Source organism: Manis pentadactyla, chromosome 15 (genome assembly GCF_030020395.1).
Source record: "Manis pentadactyla isolate mManPen7 chromosome 15, mManPen7.hap1, whole genome shotgun sequence".
Lineage (NCBI taxonomy): Eukaryota > Metazoa > Chordata > Mammalia > Pholidota > Manidae > Manis > Manis pentadactyla.
Window position 1 is genome coordinate 46,183,404 of NC_080033.1, and position 16,113 is coordinate 46,199,516.

The 16,113-nt window shown below is 40.1% G+C and overlaps 2 protein-coding genes across 3 annotated transcripts in view; one reads left to right on the forward strand and one right to left on the reverse strand.

The window, feature by feature from the left end:
* Window positions 1-438, reverse strand: part of PSME3IP1 (proteasome activator subunit 3 interacting protein 1) — a 32,032-nt gene extending 31,594 nt beyond the window's left edge. The window contains exon 1 of the mRNA XM_057493101.1: window positions 225-438. The gene's annotated coding sequence lies outside the window, so the exon portion shown is untranslated. The remainder of the gene's footprint in view (window positions 1-224) is intronic.
* Window positions 439-660: 222 nt separating this feature from the next.
* Window positions 661-16,113, forward strand: part of RSPRY1 (ring finger and SPRY domain containing 1) — a 44,943-nt gene continuing 29,490 nt past the window's right edge. The window contains exons 1-2 of one of the 2 annotated variants that reach the window (XM_036881102.2): window positions 661-823; window positions 13,210-13,714. In XM_036881102.2, coding sequence (XP_036736997.1) covers window positions 13,365-13,714 — 350 coding nt within the window. In that variant the 5' untranslated portion in view covers window positions 661-823; window positions 13,210-13,364. Of the gene's footprint in view, window positions 824-941; window positions 1,170-13,209; window positions 13,715-16,113 lie in introns of those variants that run through there. The other variant, XM_057493099.1, reaches the window with a different exon arrangement.

Here is a 16,113-nt window from a genome sequence, read left to right on the forward strand (position 1 = left end):
GGATCTTCTTCCACACTGACCCGGAGGCTTTCCCGCGGGGTCCCTCGGCTCTCCTCAAGCTGGGCCCGCAAGCCCTTGGCCCCGGTGACACAGACCACTGGGCAAGTGCGCAGACTGAGAACAAACCCGGCCCCAAAGCTCATACCCCACAGCTCCCCCAACTCCTCAGCGAAGAAGCTGGAGCCCACATCTCGCTGCCTGACCAAGGCCCAGGCCGCACTCACCTACCGGCGCGCGGGAGGCAAGACTCCCTCACCTCGACGGCGACCACTCCAAATTGCCACCACAAAGGGCGCTTGCTCTTTAGGAAAAAAAGAAATAAAGAGGTAAAGAAAAAAAAAAAGAGAAGAAAATAGCCTTTGCTTTTGTATTCCTTTTGACCCTTCAGGGCTTCCCGTTCCTCACATCTACAACAAAGTTCCGCCCCGCTTCCGGCGGCTTACGCCAATCCTCAACTCTCTTCCTCCCCAGGAGACAGATGGAAATCCGGTGCCCAGAAAGCTAGCAGGAGAGATTTGATTGGGCCATTCACACCTCAGCAAGGGGATTGGCCAACTATCTCCTGAAAGGCGGGCCGGGCCGGTTGATCACGTGATATCATCCCTAAGAATGATTGGTTTTTAGAAAGAAAGATCGCCACCGAGGAAGGGGCGTTTCCTCGGGAATTGAGGATGGGCCTGGGCGGTACGAAGCGGGGGTGGGCCCAGCGCGTAATGGCAGCGCCGTGGCCTCGCGTCCATCTTTACCGCTCTCTCGGACCTGTCACAAAGGAGTCGCGCCGCCGCGCCGTCCTATCAGTCGGTGGGCCCGGGAGCTGGAGAAAGTCAGTGCCGCAGCCCAGCCGTGCTGCTCTGGGAAGCCCTTGGGGACGCGGAGCTGGGGGCAGTACGAGGGCTGGGGACGTCCGTGAGGGGAAGGGAGCAGCCCCCGGAGTGTGCGGCGGGTGGACCGAACTGGGGCCGGGAGAGACTCCGAGAAGGGGCTAGGGAGGGGGTGGCGTTGGGCAGAACCCAGGAAACAGCCCGAAGGTTCCCCACCGAGGCCCGCGCTAAGGTGCCTGAAGAGGTTCCTCGAAGAGGTTGTTCCCCTTCTAGGATGTTCTTGACGGGAGGAGGTTGTTGAGGGTCGCTCTTCTGAGGCCGAGGCTAAACGGTCCAGGTGAGAGGCAGGTAAGCACCTGGGAAGCTCCTGATTTTTAGGGGTTCTCAGGGGTGCCCAGGACGGAAGAGGTAATAGGAGGACGTTTGGGGAGGTTTTTTTTGTAGGGTTTGAGATGTAGGTGGCACGGGTGAGAGGCAGACGATCCCCAGGGAGACACAGAAATGCCTTGGGGTCAAGAGATGCCTCAGAGAGATGAGCTAGGAGTTGGGAGCCAGAGCTAGTGAATTCTCCTACTCAGGAGGCCCGGTGTGAGAAATGGGTAAGGGCCTTAGGGATTGCTGTGTGGGTCTGAGAAGAGGTCCCCATCCATAGAAAAACCTGGGTGGAGAATAGTTAGAGGGAAGCGGAAATGGCAAGGGTTTTTCTCTCTCTGGAGACCAACCTGTGTGTCAAATACAGGATTCACCTTCTAGGTTCAGTGCAGGTCGGGTGGGGGAAGTCCATCCCACCAGCTCTCCTTGCTTGACTCTAAATCGGGCTTTTGTCGTTTGCTGCCTCAGTTTCCCTGTCTGGGAAGGGAGACAAGGCAGAGATGGTCTACTAAGACGGCAGTTAGATCCTGTGTAACTGTCTGAATGAGGTTGCCCCCCCTGGAGTGCTGTACTTTGCACCTTTAAGGATTGGCAGTGTCTGTTGACTGCGCAGAGTCCCGCAGTTGTTCTGGCCCTTCACCTACCATCTAGTCATCCTTAGACGAGCGACTTTACCTCCTTGGGTCTTCTTCCGTAAAATAACGTAGCGTGTGAAAGTCCTTCACAAACTACAAGCTGCGAACGTAAAGTTCTGTGATTCTACCACCAAAGGAGTTGCTATTGAGAAATAAAAGTTGAAGGAACTTGTAAAACTGTATGTAGATGTAAGTGATTAACATTAATAGTTGTTGATCACCTGTGGGCTGCTGGGAGCCATATTGTACCGAAAGCGTCAAGGTTCACAGCTTTTAAGGTCATATAATCTAAACCCGTGGTTTCAACCCCTGCTTAAGTGGGGGTGGAGGGATTTCCAGGTTTTGCTCCCGGAGTTTTAATTTATTTTGAACTTATGATGTTGCTGGCAAGAGGTAGCTGTATAATATAATTTTTTCCTTCAGGAAGGTTTTCCCTGGCAGCTGAAATGATCCTCCAAGTAATTTGATCTCAATAATGTAAACCACCTCCCCCTTTTCCATGTATGTATGTGTGTGTAATTCCATTTTTTCATGGCTTTTGGATGTCTACAGGTAGTGAATAATCATACTTCATCCCTGAGTTGTAAATTTGCAAATGAGATTTCCTTTGGTTCTCCATGATGCCTTCCTGTAGTAGCCCTGCACTGTAGGTTATGGGGCACATTAGCAATTGCTTTTGAATTTCTCTTCCACAGTGGTTTTCTTTGTTTCTCACCATAGTAGAGTTTGCATTTCCTGGGATGTTACCTTGCTTTGTAGCTCCCTTTATGAAGTTATGACACTTGTGTTCATGTATGACATTTGCCTAATATTTGTTTAATGGCATTTCTACAGCTGCTTTTCCAAATATTGAGTAATTTGTGATTTTGAAGTTTTTTTTTTTTTTAAGCTAGCTTGTATTTCCTGTTTTTCTGTTCTTATATTCTGTGGGTCTTTTAAAGAAAATCACTGGTTATTTTATGAGCTTTCTGATTTCCCCAGATACGTGTCCAGGCCCACTGCTTAATGTCTTTCTGTGCCCTGCTCTTCGCTGTTTTCACATTTTTGTACTCCATGATTATTTTAAAGTTACTGATTATAGGAAGTGTTCTAATATACACTGTGGACTTTTTCTGCTTTGTCAACAAAATGACTTTTCACTTAGTAAACTGGCCAAGATTCAAGGGAAATAAAAACTTAGCATTTTGTTTAATAGTATGTTATTCTATAGTGAATAGGGAAAAACAACTGAAGCATGTTTCAGTAAGAGAACAAAAAGAAGTTGTGTTCTTGAAGTGCATTTACAACAGTGTCTCACTCAACTTGTGAGCTTAATTCAGTCTGTCAAGAATTGCCTATACATTCCCTAATGATGAGTCAATTTTTTATAATAAAGTGAGAAGTCATTTTGCATCCTTTAAAACACAACTCTCTTTGATACTCTAATAATCTATATAGTTTGAGAAAATTTTAGGAATCTTGAGGATGGTAATCACAATTACACTACTTTAAATTTGTGATTTTAAAATCTGTTTTTTAAATCTGTTTTGTGATGGGATCCTTCGTAAAGTAGGATGTGATCATGACAGGGCTTAAAAAGTAAGTGAAAAGTCATTAGGCACCACTGATGTGAACCACAGTGGAACCAGTAATCTGTTTCAAAAGAGTTACTTGGAGTAGTAAACTATCAATGTAGCTTTTTCTTCAAATATTTGGCATTTTCAAGGTATTCACCACTGAATTAGGATGGGTTTTTTTTCCTGGTAAATTAGAAAATTGAAAACAGAATAGCTAGGAAGCAGTAAATGCCAAAACTTGGACCACAACCAAGAAGGACCATTTACAGCTTTGGGAGGAGACATTTACAACTTAAAGGAGTACAAAAGAATGACTATGTTCCCTTCAGTTTATTCAGTAAGTCAGATTTTGAAATAGTTTTCTTGCCAATCTTTATGATTAGAAAAAGGTAAATGTTTGTTATTTTTACTCAGTGTCCATTCCAAAAGAGAATGCTTGCTGGTTAAATATGTAAAAGCATAGTAACTGTGTGATATATACAGTGCTAAATGAGGTAAAATGATTTTATAAATAGTGGTGGCTTCTTAGAGAATACTCCCCTTTTTCCCTTTCTGAGCTTTTGAAAACAATGCATTTGAAGTAGCAAAGAATTGATGCACTCCTTAAATTTGTTAAGAAAAGAATCCTGCATGTAATTTTCTTACTACTTGAAATTATAGTTTCCAGCATAATTTCATGGGCACTATACATACACGTCCAAATGGAAGGTTTGGAATACCATTGTACAGCAAGTTTATTATTACCTTATAGTTTAATGTCTCAGTGTTCATTTTTCTTACCCCTTCCACCCCTTGAAGAATTAAGTTTTCTCTCCTGTGTTCCCTTAATACAGTGATTCTCAAAGTATGGCTCCTACCACACCCCTCCACATGGGAGTTGCAGCTCCTTTTTTCAATTCCTATTGCCTCATAGTTGTTCATACTTAAATATGCCTAAGGGCTACTCACTGATAACCTCCCAAGTGAATTATTAAGGATTACTAAAGCATGGTATTCCTAAACCAAAGCGAATACTACATTAGAGTGTACTCTAATACATTTTCCTCAGGGGAAGTCTGTCCTGGGAAACTTGTCATCAGTGCATCCTTTGCAAAAGCATGAGGGACCTTCTTTCATATTTGCTCAGTGCCTAGCATATAAGCATTGGATTCCTATTTATTGAATGATGTTTCAGTTTTTCAGAGTGATAAATGTTTTAGAAACATTCTGTTTTTACAGAATTTAGAATAAATTCACTTAAAACATATATTGAATACCAGTTAGGTTCTAATAGGTAGCCAATTGAATGTGCAATCAAGTGTTTTCAGATACCATTTTAAGTAGACCTCATTACAGAAAGTGTTGATATTCATGCTGTTTATACATTCTCTCTGCTTTTCTAAATAGCATAGGGTTTTCTCTTTTCCTCCAGATTTGTGAATTATGTGTTCAAGTAACACATCTGTATGAGCTCTTGTTATTTGATCTCCAGGGGGAAGGAGAATCCTAAGTAGTATGGTGTATTACGTTTGCTTTTCTCCTCTGTATGCAGCCATCATTTTGGGCTCAGTTCTTCCTTAGTATTACCTTCAACAGTAAAAAAGTCAATACCCCTGCCTGCTCCAAGGCAAATTTTTCAGTCTTTAAGACCAGGCAGGGTTATTTACTTCTGGAAATTCCTTACTCTTATCTCAGCCATAAATTTTATTTTTTACTCCATTTTTGAATGCTGTTCTCTTTTGTACTGTTTCAGGTTGAGTACATATTCTGTAATTTGTTCTGCTGTAAGTCTCACCTGACACAGACACCACTGCTACTGCGTTAAAAAGCTTTCAACATTTTAGCGAGAGCTTTTTCCAGATACTCCTTCCCCGACAGTTCAACCAGAAAAACTATCTACTTTCCCCTCAAAGATGTACTTTCTTAAACCAACCTCAGTGCATAAGACAAGTTCAGAATCATTCAGTGCTTTTCCCAGACAACTTGGTTATGCTCTAGGGGATAATAGCACCCTGTGTGACTTAAACCTTAAGTGTCCAGTTTCATTGCAGATAAATAGTTTTGGCCATCTGGGTGACATGTAAAAATATCTTAACAGAGCTACCTTTCTGTTTGAGGGAAAACTGAAGTTTCAACGACATATTTCACAATCTGCCTCCCTCCCCACCAATACCAGACATTTTAGAATGTAGAAACAAAAACAGTCTTATTAAAACATCTTCAGGTAGTTTCTGTTTCAGCTAGCAAGTATACTCCTGATATATAATACACTTAATTTTTAATATACTTATTGTACTGCCAAATAATCAATCTTGTTAGCCTCCAAATTTTCCCCATTTAAACAAAATCTTCAGTAAGGAAACTGTGGTCTTTGGGGTATCCTGTAGGATATTTTAAAAGCAAATATATTTCTGGGTAAGGTTCTCTATCTGATAGAGTTTGGGTACACAGATATATGCATTGTATGCTCATGACTTGTACATTTCATTACCTGTAAATTTAACCTATATAAACATTGAAGTCCAGTTAGTGGTATGCATGCTGAATTATTTAGGGGGAAGTATACTGATGCCTGCAATTTACTTTGAAATGCATTAAAAAAATTAGATGGATTGATGATGGACAGAATTCACTAAATATCTAATAAAGCAAGTATAGTGAGATGTATGGTAGATTGTAGGTGGTGGGCACATTATGTAGGTGTTCACTATATAGGTTTGAAATTTTTTGTAGTGAAATGTTGGGAACACTAAACATGACACTAGAAGCTATCATTCATAATACTGTCTTAGGTATTAGTAATCACCTTAGTAAATCACTGTTTTAAGAAAAAATCCAAAACATTTTCTAATGAGAGAAAATCATTAGAATTCTGAGTGTATTACATATTGTTATTATTCATGCTGCGTGATTCAACTTTGGAGGTTTGGGGAGTGGATTGGGTGAAATACTGCATCTGATCATAGTATTTTGGAATGGTGAGGTAAAGATGGCAGCAATAGTAATTTCATGCCCAAAGTTGTTTTTTTTTTCCTATGGTCATTCATTTAACCAGCTTCTCCTGTCTTGGCAACATGATCCTGAAAGCTTATTTTCAGAGGAAAAAAAGTGTTCTTAATGTCACTGAGCTGTATATGATTGAACTCAAGCAAATATTTGAAGAGAGGAATCACTGGTTCCTGGACCACTTGTTAGAGGGTCAGACCAGTTGCCAGATATCTCTGTGGCGAGTTGTTAATGATGACAGAGGTCTGTGTTTGGAGTACCAGACCTCTCTGCTTTAACACTGAACTTATTGAGAACCCAAGTTCGATATTTTTTCCCCTCAGATTCACTTTAAAATATATAAAATGTAAAAATCCAATAAATCATAAATGATACAGAAGTGAAAAGAATAGTTTACTTTCTTATTTAAAGAGGAAGGATCAAAATTAGTAATGCCACACTTCAGAGCAATAGGTTTGCAAAGCAAATGTTTGATTATAATTACGCTATTGCAGCAAAATGGCTTCGAACAGTCTGATTTACAAAGCATTAACATTTAGATGGTAACAAAAAGCTTTCTACTAAGCAGTTGCACCCAGTGGTATCATTATCATTAAATCAGTTGATGATTGCCACAGCTACAGATCTAATGATTGTGTATATTTAAATTATGTGACTGGCTTTTCTTTTGGTCTCAAAATTGACTTGACCATTTAATGCTAAGTAGTCTTCAAAGTTAAGGTGAAGTGTATGGGTATTACAGATGTGTTGCCCTTACATAATCTCTAGTCTTATTTTTCCATTCCATCTAGTCTGTCAACCCTTGAAATAACCCATAAGCTGGGTACCATCTAGGTTCCTTACAATGCTTCACAGGGTAGATCTGGTGGGAAATAACAGCTGTTTTATCATTGTGTTGGTATATACTACACATAACCATTAATGGATGTAACTGTATCCAGTGGTTATTTTGGCTGACCTCTCCAAAAGACTGTTCAAAGATAGTCTCAGTTCATTCTTCTGAAAAGAGATTAACATTTTTGAGCCCAGAGGAATCACCCTTTATTGTTTCAATTTGTCCCTTCATTCAGTCACTGGGTCTTGCCTGCTGCGCCAGGTTCTGTGTTATGTTCTGTAACAGTGATTTCCAGACCTGGCCACCATTAGAATCACCTGGAGAGCTCTCAAGAAAATACTTGCTTGGGCTACATTCTAGAAATTCTAATTATGGCTGTTTGGAATGGAACCAACAGTTTGCATTTTAAGAAGCACCTAAGTGATTCTAATATCCATCACCTTTGGGATGATTAAACTACATTCACTTCCAAGGTTCTTTGTCTTTAAATAAGTAAAAACATCAGTACAGGATAGATGAGTTCTGTAAAACTCTTTAGTTATCTTAGTGCTCTTAAGTCAGGTCTTAACTCCAGTCTCTACCTCCCAGATTATTTAGTTATTTCTGATTTAGCTGTGTGCTCGTTTTATAATAACATGTTGAATTTTTGGATCCAGTTTGTTAGGCACTGTGCCACATGTTTAAAATGCACTATTCCATTTAATGCTCGCAGTAGGACTGTAAGGTATAAGAGCTATTACTATGTCCATGTTTTAAAGTGTGTCAGTAGTCAGGGTAATTAGAATGCACAGCTGTAAATATTGCAGGGCTGGGGCCTGCACCCAGTCTGTCTGACTACAGAGCCCATGCCCTGTACTGTAGGTGGCCTCTGGCATCCTCTACGAGATCTGTAGGCTATGTTACTGTATTTAGACAACGGTCCCTGGAAAGTGGACCACATAATGCTTTTTGGACTGAGATGAAACAAAGCCGTCTGAAGTATAATTGTTTAGCTGCTTCATCTGGTCTTTGAGAAAAGTATCTGAGTGACAGCTATGTCCAGGTGAAAAGCTGTATATATATATATTTTTTTTTTAGGAGAGCCAGGGAGTCTTTTATTGAGAGATACAGTGAGAAGACAGACAGAGCTTCTGGTTTATGCCAGGAGGGACAAGAGAGCCCGGGGTGGTGCGTTGTCTAGGGGATTTATAGGCAGTTGAGGATTTTTGGGAATTGAGGGCTTAGGGTATGGACTTGTACCACCTGCCCTGCCCTGAAGGTGGGCTGGGTGGTTGTCTGTTTGCTAGGGCTGTTTACAGTGAAGTCACAGGTTATGCTGAGAAATCCTTGCAGAAACACTCAAACAGTCCAGGCCAAGTTGCTCCTGGCCTTTTGACCTTTAACTGATCTCACTGAAGATGTCTAATATTCCTAATCTGGTATCTTTACCCTAGAGAATTAGTGTGACCCTGACTTTGCATAATGCTGAACACAAGAGTTTTGATAGGGACTTTACATTGTTACATTGCTTTGACTGTAAATATATTGCCTTGCTTTTTCCGGAGGCCTTCACCCTACTCTGTCTAAGCCCATTGTCCCTGTCTCATTCCCCCCTCTACAGATAGAGACCCTAGCTGCTGCTAGAAAAAGGGGGCCATGACCGCTCTGGCTGCTTCATGCTGAGAGGGGTACAGTAAAGGGTACGGTTAGGTCTCCATTAGTAGTCAGTTGAGAGGGCCTCGGAAGATGGGCACTTCTATTCCAGGTTCCATTTCTATTACTATTTGTAGTTTTGTGGCTTCTCCATAGTTATCCCAGACGAGCCCCCAGAGATGATGCCAGGCTTCTTGTTTGCAGAGTGGATGAGTGAACTTAGCAAACACCCAAGGTAGGAGAGCCAGGGCAGAGGCTTTTATTTAGAAATAAAGTGAGAGGAAAGAGCTCATGGCTCAAGCCAGGAGGGGACAAGAGAGCCCCTATACATTTTTTAGAATTCAATAAACCTGAGAGATCATACACTTTGTTCATATATGTGCCCTGCCTTTGGCTGTAATCCTCAAGAGTACTCCGTAGACTCATTTCCAAAAAAAAAAATTATGATCTTATTTTTTCCTTGTATGATTCATAGTCTTTCCTTTGAAATGCCCCACAGCTTCTCCCACCTAATTAACATCTTCTTTATACCTGGTCTTTACAGGTAGTCCTCAAAAAAGAATGTCTGTAGACTTAAAATATTTGAAGCCTTTTGGTTTTTTAACTCCATTTCCTTCTCTGGCAAATGTTGTAGGTGACATTATTTCATAATTTCCTGGGTCATTTAAGGAAAATGATGCTTTTGGAAGAAAGTGACCCAAACTGAATTCAGTTGACATTTGATTCAGTTTGGAAATAGAAAAAATCTTAATTTGTGTCTTCTCATTTCCAGGTGTCGTCAGATTTTTTAAAATACCCATATGTATTGGATATTTTCCATTTACTTTGAAACTGTATTAAATGCAAATCTGCATAAGGTTAGTTATTCTACATTCAGTTTATATAAGCCTTAGCAAAAAATATTTGCATACAATAAAATTTAAGAATTTGAGATCCAACAAACTAATTTTTAACTCACAAGCACTCCTAACATTGTTTCTTGTTTATTATTCTAAACAGCGTTACAAGTAGTGGCTTTAAATGCTAACTTTATAGGATCCTTTGTTCTCGCCCCTTCAAGGCTTTGTCCTGAGACTTAATCTTGCCTTGACATTCTAATCATTTCCAGTTAGTTACTTTTCATACCTGACTGGTCTCCCTTCCTCAGGTATACCTTCCCCAATTTAATGTGTCTACTTGGGTTAAATCTACTGAATATACTATTCCCAACTTAGTACTGATTATGTGGACAGGCTCAGGAGCCTTAAAGAAGCCAGTGGAGTTCACTTCTGCTCTTGTAATCTTGACGTTACAGAACAGTCTGGGGTGAGAACACTTCCCCAGGAGATGAAGCATTCCCAAACAGAGTTCCCTTGTATTAAATCTGATGCGATGCCACCTCCTTCTCCCATTCCCAAAGTATTAGGAAGTTAGCCACAGGTTTATATATAGCATAATGGTTAAGAAACTGGTAATGCAAAGCATGGATTTCTGTACTGCCTTAACTGGGATGAGGTAGTTTTATATATACTAATATAGAAAGTTGTGTTGTTGAAGAAAAAAGCAAATAACAGAAGAGTAATTATGGTATGGTCCTAGTTAAGTTAAAAAAAAGAATTTGAATTTTTTTTCTTTTGGTGTCATTAATCTACATTTACATGAGCAGCATTATGGTTACTAGACTCCCCCCATCATAAAGTCCCCCCAACATACTCCATTACAGTCACTGTCCATCAGTGTAGTAAGATGCTATAGAATCATTACTTGTCTTCTCTGTGTTGCACAGCCCTCCCCGTGCCACCCCCCCCCACACATTATGTCTGCTAATAGTAATGCCCCTTTTTTTCCCCTTATCTCTCCCTTCCCACCCATCTTCCCTAGTCCCTTTCCCTTTTGTAACTCTTAGTCCATTCTTGGGTTCTGTAAGTCTGCTGCTGTTTTGTTCCTTCAGTTTTTTTCTTTGTTCTTATACTCCACAGATGAGTGAAATCATTTGATACTTCTCTTTTTCCGCCTGGCCTATTTCACTGAGCATAATACCCTCTAGTTCCATCCATGTTGTTGCAAATGGTAGGATTTGTTTTCTACTTATGGCTGAATAATATTCCACTGTGTACATGTATCCTCTTCTTTATCCATTCATCTACTGATGGACACTTAGGTTGCTTCCATTTCTTGGCTATTGTAACTAGTGCTGCAATAAGCATAGGGGTGCATATGTCTTTTTCAAACTGGGCTGCTGCATTCTTAGGGTAAATTCCTAGGAGTGGAATTCCTGGGTCAAATGTATTTCTATTTTGAGTTTTTTGAGGAACCTCCATACTGCTTTCCACAATGGTTGAACTAAGAGAATTTGAATTTTTAAGTACCTAATAATAGGTGTGAAAACAGACACATGAAGCTTTTAACGGGTTGCCTCTGGGAAAGGAATAGGCTGTGAAGAAAGCTTTGCAGAAGAGAGGTTTTCACTTTTCTGTAGATGTATGCAGCATTTAGGTCTTAAAACGAATGGGTATTTGTTTTTTATTTTTAAAATGAACAGATAAAAATTTTTAATATAATTCTCTAATGGCATATCAGCTGGGCAACAGCCCAGTGGCAGACCTGCCAAAAAACCTTGGGTTCTTTACTTACTCTGAATTGTTCCAGCAGTGCCTCCTCTGTGTGCTTTCTGTGAAAAGGGCCAAAACATCGTCACTTCTGAAATGTTGCTTTTTGATCTTTCTCAGAAACCAACATAATTTATAAGGTCAATAGAAATGTATACCAGGGGCCTTTCAAAAGAGTTATTTCTTATTTCTGACTCTTGTCCTTTTAAGCATTGAAATCTCTTGGTTATCTACCCTCTGGAGGGAATTGTATACTCTGGTCCCTGTGGGAAGGGAATGGTATTCAATTCTTTGCTGGTTTAGAATGTGTTTCTCTTTTAAAAAGCTATTTCCAGCTGAGTCCTTGCATCATACTCCTACCTATATTTCAGCCACATCTTTTTAAGTACAACCTCCAGAGTTTGAAGATAGCCTGACTGGGGGGAACCAAGAACATCTGTGATATTATTTGGCTCAGCCATTGCTGTCTTCTTGGGCTGGAGGGAGATAATGTCTGTCAGTTGCCTCCCCTCGCATCTCCTCCCTTCGCTCTCCGCCTGTCTCTCTCTACATAATAGATTATATTAGATTTAATATATATATATAAAACCTTACCTCTCCACCTTTCCTTCAGTTTTCCCCTATGAGCAAAAATTAAACTGGGCAAATACATAAAAGAATTTTCTGCAAATCTGTCTAAAATAATGGAAGTAATTTTTCTCTCACTTCTAGTCCCACTGAATTATACTTTTTATTTATATCTGTTCCTGAGTCGGTACTCAATATATGAGGGTTTAATGTGAATAGCTACAGAGACTACACACTAGTCTCTTCCATGTGTCTGTTTGTGTCGTTATGGGTCCTTGTCTTCAGGTCTCAGCATGTTTTACTTGCTGTTACTAGCCGCATGTCGGTCTCCTGCTTCCAAATCTTTTACTTCTTTCTAGTCTTAACCAGATTTTTTAGCTTAATGAAGAGCTGGTTCTATCATTAGGTTTTTTGATGATAAATACACTGTGTGAAGTAAGAGTGGCCATCAATGAGTTCTGGCAGGCAGGACTATGCCTCGTTCATCTTTCCATCTTTACTTGCACAGTGCCTGGCCCAAGGGGCTAAGTGTTTCCAGACAAAGATAATTGGTACATCCTTACTCTTAGCTTTGTACCAGATGTGTTCTGCATACAAACTGATCATTGTGAAATGTAACCTTGTGATATGTATTTGCCTTTCCTAAAACAGTTTTGCTTACCCTAAGAGAAAAACTTTGTAACTACTTGTATGATTTCTGTAAATTCCCAAGAGAGCCTCAAAGTGGGAAATCTCTGCAATTTGGGTAACTTAAGTGGAACAATCTATCCTTTTATTCTTCTTGATATCAAATGAGTGTTATCATATTTGTATCACAGCCTTTATAACAACAAACCGCAGTAATCTGATATTTTATTTGAAACGTTAAATACTTGTATACATTAAGAAAAGAGAATATTTTCTTAATCCACAACAGGAGCCCTTGAAGCAATAGCCCATATTCTTCTAATGTATTTCTCTAGAGATAGAATCACACATAGTTTTTTAAAAAGCAGTGGTAACTCCTGTGGTTTACAGGGACATGGTTTAGCCATCAACTTTATAATGATGAAAAGGAGTTACTGATTGTCAGTTCTCTTGTGTCAGAAACATATAAAAATAACCAGACATGATTCTTCATTGTAATCCTAATGTCTGTAAAATCAAACTAGGATTTTTGGGTAATTGAGTGGTCAAGAGTCTTTGATTCATTTTCCTTTTCTTTCCTTTTTCTTCTAGAACAGCCACTGGGTGATCTGGATTCCCTGTAATTGATAATGTTGGAGATCAGCTCTGTAACTTTCCTTGGTATTCAGTTGTTCAAAACAGATAGGATGCAAGTTCTTCAACTCCAAATTATGAAAGCAGTGTTTGGAAAACTGAAAACTATCTAGATGATTGTCTTCGGTTGGGCCGTGTTCTTAGTGAGCAGAAGCCTTGGCCAGGGTCTGCTGTTGACTCTCGAGGAGCACATAGCCCGCTTCCTGGGGACTAGAGGCGCCACTGCTACCATGGGTAATTCCTGTATCTGCCGAGATGACAGTGGAGCAGAAGACAGCATTGATGCCCAGCAGCAACAGGCTGAGAACAGTGCAGTACCCACTGCTGACACAAGGAGCCAACCCCGGGACCCTGTTCGGCCACCAAGGAGGGGCAGAGGACCGCATGAGCCAAGGAGAAAGAAACATAATGTAGACGGGCTAGTGCTGGACACACTGGCAGTCATACGAACTCTTGTAGATAAGTAAGTACCTGACTCACAGTCACTCCCTATGTAATGAAAAGTGTTCTGCTAGGGACCATGACTTTGGGGCTCCTTCAGTTCATTGGGATGTATTTGCCAAGCCTGGGGGCTTAAAGGGCAAGAGAGAATATCGTATTTCCCCTCTAAGGGCAGAGTAAATTGTAAGATTTGATGTTTTTACTTACTAACATCTACTCCTGTCTGGAAATTTCTAAACATTTCTGTAGCAGAAAACACTTACTAAAAGCTATGATCTTTACTAGAGAATTTAGTAAATATGGAGTGAGTTTGTGTTGCAGTTTACAACAGGAAATGGTTTCATGAAGACTCACTCACTCTTACCTTGCCAGCCTGTCTTCTGTACTGACCAGAGATTCAACATGAGTTGTTTTACCAAGAGCATGGCTGTTTGCAGTTTCTGTTGGCAGTGTAAGGACATAGATCAAGGAGAGTTCTCATCTTCCTTCCTTTTTTATATTCCTTATTTGGCCCTCTTAGATCCACTTGGGAAGCTTGTTAGTTGAAACTACAGGACACACCTATACTTGTTTTGTATTTTCCCTGCTTTGTCTAACTAACTCTGTGAAATCCCAGATTGAATAACAGTAAAATGAAAAGGCATTGTTCCACCTGGAAAAATATTTTAGCTATGTAATTCAGTAGTTCAGAGCAAAAGTTTTAGAACCATGATGGACCAAGGTTCAAATTCTGGCCCAGCCCCTTAGCTAGCTACATGACACTGGATAAATTACTTCTCTAAGTCTCCAATTCCTCATCTATAGAAGGGGAGTAATAGCTTTTTGACAGGGATTATCATGCCATAATATATATAAAGCATCTAGTATAGTGCCTTGCCCATAACAATTGCTCTATAGATGATAATTTTAAAAAGATATCTGGGTCTTGGACATAAACATGAGCAACTTCTTCATGAACATATCTCCACAGGCAAGGGAAACAAAAGCAAAAATGAACAAGTGGGACTATATCAAGCTGAAAAGCTCTGTACAGCAAAGGACACCATCAATAGTAAAAAAAGGCATCCTACAGTATTGGAGAATATATTCATAAATGATATATCTGATAAGGGGCTGACATCCAAAATATACAAAGAGCTCACGCACCTCAACAAACAAAAAGCCAATAATCCAATTAAAAAATGGGCAGAGGAGCTGAACAGACACTTCTCCAAAGAAGAAATTCAGGTGACCAACAGGCACATGAAAAGATGCTCCACATCACTAATCATCAGAGAATGCAAGTTAAAACCAAAATGACATATCACCTCACACACGCTAGGATGGCCAACATCCAAAAGACAAACAACAACAAATGTTGGTGAGGACGTGGAGAAAGGGAAACCCTCCTACACTGCTGGTGGGAATGTAAATTAGTTCAACCATTATGGAAAGCAGTATGGAGATTCCTCAAAAAACTCAAAGTAGAACTACCATTTGACCCAGGAATTCCACTCTTAGGAATTTACCCTAAGAATGCAGCAGCCCAGTTTGAAAAAGACATATGCACCCCTATGTTCATTGCAGCAGTATTTACAATAGCCAAGAAATGGAAGCAACTTAAGTGTCCATCAGTAGATGAATGGATAAAGAAGATGTGGTACATACACACAATGTAATATTATTCAGCCATAAGAAGAAAACAAGTCCTACCCTTTGCAACAACGTGGATGGAGCTAGAGGGTATTATGCTCAGTGAAATAAGCCAGGTGGAGAAAGACAAGTATCAAGTGATTTCACTCACCTATGGAGTATAAGAACTAAGAAAAACCTGAAAGAACAAAACAGCAGCAGAATCACAGAACCCAAGAATGGACTAACAGTTACCAAAGGGAAAGGGACTGGGGAAGATGGGGGCATTAGGATTAGCACACGCAATGTAGCGGGGGGTGGCGGAGCACGGAGAAGGCAGTATAACACAGAGAAGACAAGTAGTGATTCTATAGCATCTTACTGCGCTGATGGACAGTGACTGTAATGGGGTATGTGGTGGGGACTTGATGATGGAGGAAGTCTAATAACCATAATGCTGCTCATGTAATTGTATATTAACACCAAAAAAAAAAGATATCTGGGTTGTTTTTGCTTTGGACTCTACTAGTAAGTTTAAGTAAATATTTGATAATCACATTTATGAAAACCCAGTTTTGTTTAGTTACAAAAAAATTATAATAGAAGGCAAAGTATGCCTGTGCATATTATTCTGAGGAGGTGATTTTTTTCCTTGTAGAAGTAAATATATTTTGCACATCTGTCTTTCTGCTACAAAACATGCTGGGGAAAGGTGGTTCTTACAAATATTCTCTATAACCAGTTCAGAAACACCTACCTAAGTTTATTAAAACCAGCCTCTGAAGTAGTTTTGGTATCTAAATTAATTTT